At 56.7% G+C, this 2763-nt stretch overlaps 1 protein-coding gene across 1 annotated transcript in view; it reads left to right on the forward strand.

The window, feature by feature from the left end:
- The first annotated feature begins 213 nt into the window (after positions 1-213).
- Positions 214-2763, forward strand: part of CRNN (cornulin) — a 14869-nt gene continuing 12319 nt past the window's right edge. Inside the window, exons 1-3 of the mRNA XM_045295633.1 lie at positions 214-351; positions 1848-2379; positions 2521-2736. Of these exons, the coding sequence (XP_045151568.1) occupies positions 214-351; positions 1848-2379; positions 2521-2736 (886 nt within the window). The remainder of the gene's footprint in view (positions 352-1847; positions 2380-2520; positions 2737-2763) is intronic.

Consider the following 2763-nt stretch of genomic DNA (forward strand, 5'->3'; position numbering starts at 1 on the left):
AACACTGAGTCTGCCTCCAGTGACTGTGTGCACCTCCTTCCCATCCATCAAATGCATTACCACTGACATGGGCACAGAGAGACAGAGACCCAAAGCAGAGGTGACTATGTAAGGAGAGGACTGCGAAGCAGAAATGCTCCCCGCGACACAGGGGAGGCTCATGTGGGGTCCCCCATGGGACACGTGTCATTTCTCCCCAGCTTGACATACAAGATGCCTCAGTTGCTGCGGAACATTACTGGGATCATCGACGCCTTCAGTCGCTACGCCAAGACCGAGGGTGACTGCAAGTCACTGACCCGAGGAGAGATGAAAAGGCTCTTGGAGAGGGAGTTCGCAGACGTCATTGTGGTAGGGGGTGTTCAGCTGGGTGGGGGCGGCGGTGGGGGAGGTCATAGGTGAGAGGACAGGTCTGTCTGTAGACACTTTGTTCTGGAACGTGGGGACCAGGCCTGCCTGTCAGCGAAGGGTAGGAAGAGATGGCCAAGGAGCAAACGGCTATGGACCACAGGGGTGAGTCAGCTTGGCCCCCAAAGAAGACACATTTACTTTGATGGATTCCGATTAATTCTAATTTAATGAATTCTGATTAATTCTAAGAGAGGTGCAAAGGCACCCAAGGGATAGCTTACAAAGCAACAGAGCCTTTGGATGTTCTGGGAGTGAGCATGGTGGCTGTCGTCCACTGCTTTCCAGACACAGCATCCTTCCCCCACGGCTGTACTGGTTACACCTTGGGCTTTGACTCACAAGGTCGGCTGTTTGAAACCACCAGCCACTCCACAGGAGATAGATGGGGCTTTCTACTCCTGCAAATGGTTAGCATCTCCGTCTCAGAAACTCATGGGGGCAGTGCGACCCTGTCCTGTAGGGTCGCTGTGAGCTGGAATCGACTATGGCAGTGAGCTTGGGCTTTGGTTTCATCTGAAATGTGAGTCTCTAGTAACAAGCCCTTAGTAGCTGCATGGCTCTGTGGCTCCGGGCCTTGCCCACAGGAGTCATTCCAAAGCATTAGCGGACCGATCACATGGGAAATTGTTTTGGAGAACAGGCTGCTCCCAGCACTGCCCCACCCCCACCCCCACCCCCAGGCCCTTGAGGTGTTTCCCTGCCTCTTCCTGTCATGGGCTCTTACCTAAATCAACTAGGGAGATGGAGCCCTGGAGCACAGGGCGGTGTGGTCCGCAGGGTGCTGACTGCATGCTCCCGCCAACCCTGCACCCCAGGACCAGCGCGTTACAGAAGACAGTGGAGATCCCACGGCACTCCGTCAGGGCCACACCACCTCAGTCCGCCGCAGAGAAAACACTGCCTCAGTCCCAGAGGCAAGAGGGCCATGGAGCACGGAAGGGGGCCAAGCTTCCCCGAAATCATAGTCGTGTGCCGAGTGCCATGAGTGCCGAGTGCAATGATGTACTCATTCTTCAGTCAGTGTTGGTGCTAGGAGGCCAGGCATTGTGCCGGACAGGGAGCATGCAACGTAAAAGGGGTTGGGCACAAGCTGCCCACCACACGGTTGCTCGTAGGAAGGCTGGTGAGTTCTAATTCATGCAGAGAAGACAGGCCTGGCCCCCTGTTTATGAAAGGTCACAACCTCGAAATCGCCGCAGGGCAATTCTCCTCTGTACCCAGGGCATCGCTGTGGGTCAGAAACCCCTCAATGATAGCAGCTGCTCCAGGGGAATAGAGACACGGGCCGAAAAAAGAGGGAGGGGCCAGGAAACCTCACTCACATGGCCACTAATGATATAGCAGTTCATATAGAGGGTGGGGTGGGGCTGGCCAGGGCTCTGGGATGCCTGGAGTTGAGTGGGATGGGTACTGACCTAACCTCTTCTTCTGCTCAGAACCCCCACGATCCGGGCACTGTCGATGAAGTCATGCGCCTGCTGGATGAGGATGAAACGGGGACTGTGGAATTCAAAGAATTCCTGGTGCTGACCTTCAAGGTGGCCCAGGCCTGTTTCCAGGCCCTGAGTGAAAGTCCTGAGGGAGCTTGTGGATCTCAAGAGTCTGGACGTCATCGCACTGGAGCCTCACAAGAGCTGAGGGAGGGTCAGAGACGTCCCACTGAAGTAGGAGGGGCTGGGGCAAGTCAGCTCCCTGAGGGAGGCAGCGGTGGGCAGAGCCCCCAGATGTCCAGGGGGCAGGACATCAGCTCCACTCAGGCTGGTCACCGGGGTAGGCAGACTGAATCCCAAAGACAGGAGAACCCAAGCCAGCAGGAACAAGAGGCAGGGCAAGTCAGGCAGACTCGGATACCAGAGGAGAGGCATCATCAGACCAGGGAGGGGAGATCAGACAGAGAGCCTCAGACCAGGGAACAAGATGGAGCCCACCATAGCAGAGAGTCCGTGACTGGTACCACCCAAACCCCAGGTCAGGGCAGGGGCCATCAGACAGGGAACACCAGTACCCAGTCCTGGGAGTACACCTCTGGCCAGACCAGAGTCACCCAGCATCAGGACAGGAACCAGAGCGGACAAACAGTGACAGTGGGGCATCGTCAGACCCAGACAGGGTCACAAACTCACACCATGGAGCAAGACAGAGGTCGTCAGAGGGGAAACACCAGCACCCAGTCCAGGGAGTCCACCTCTGGTCAAAGCAGGGGGAGCCAGGGACAAGACATGAGCCAGACCAGACAAACGGTAACAGGGGGGCATCTTCAGACCCAGACAGGGTCACAAGGTCACACCACGGAGCAAGACAGAGGCCATCAGAGGGGGAACACCAGTACCCACTCTTGGGAGTCCACCTCTG

Source organism: Echinops telfairi, unplaced genomic scaffold (assembly GCF_000313985.2).
Source record: "Echinops telfairi isolate 266 unplaced genomic scaffold, ASM31398v2 ScPeMD7_5805;HRSCAF=6673, whole genome shotgun sequence".
NCBI classification, from domain to species: Eukaryota; Metazoa; Chordata; class Mammalia; order Afrosoricida; family Tenrecidae; genus Echinops; species Echinops telfairi.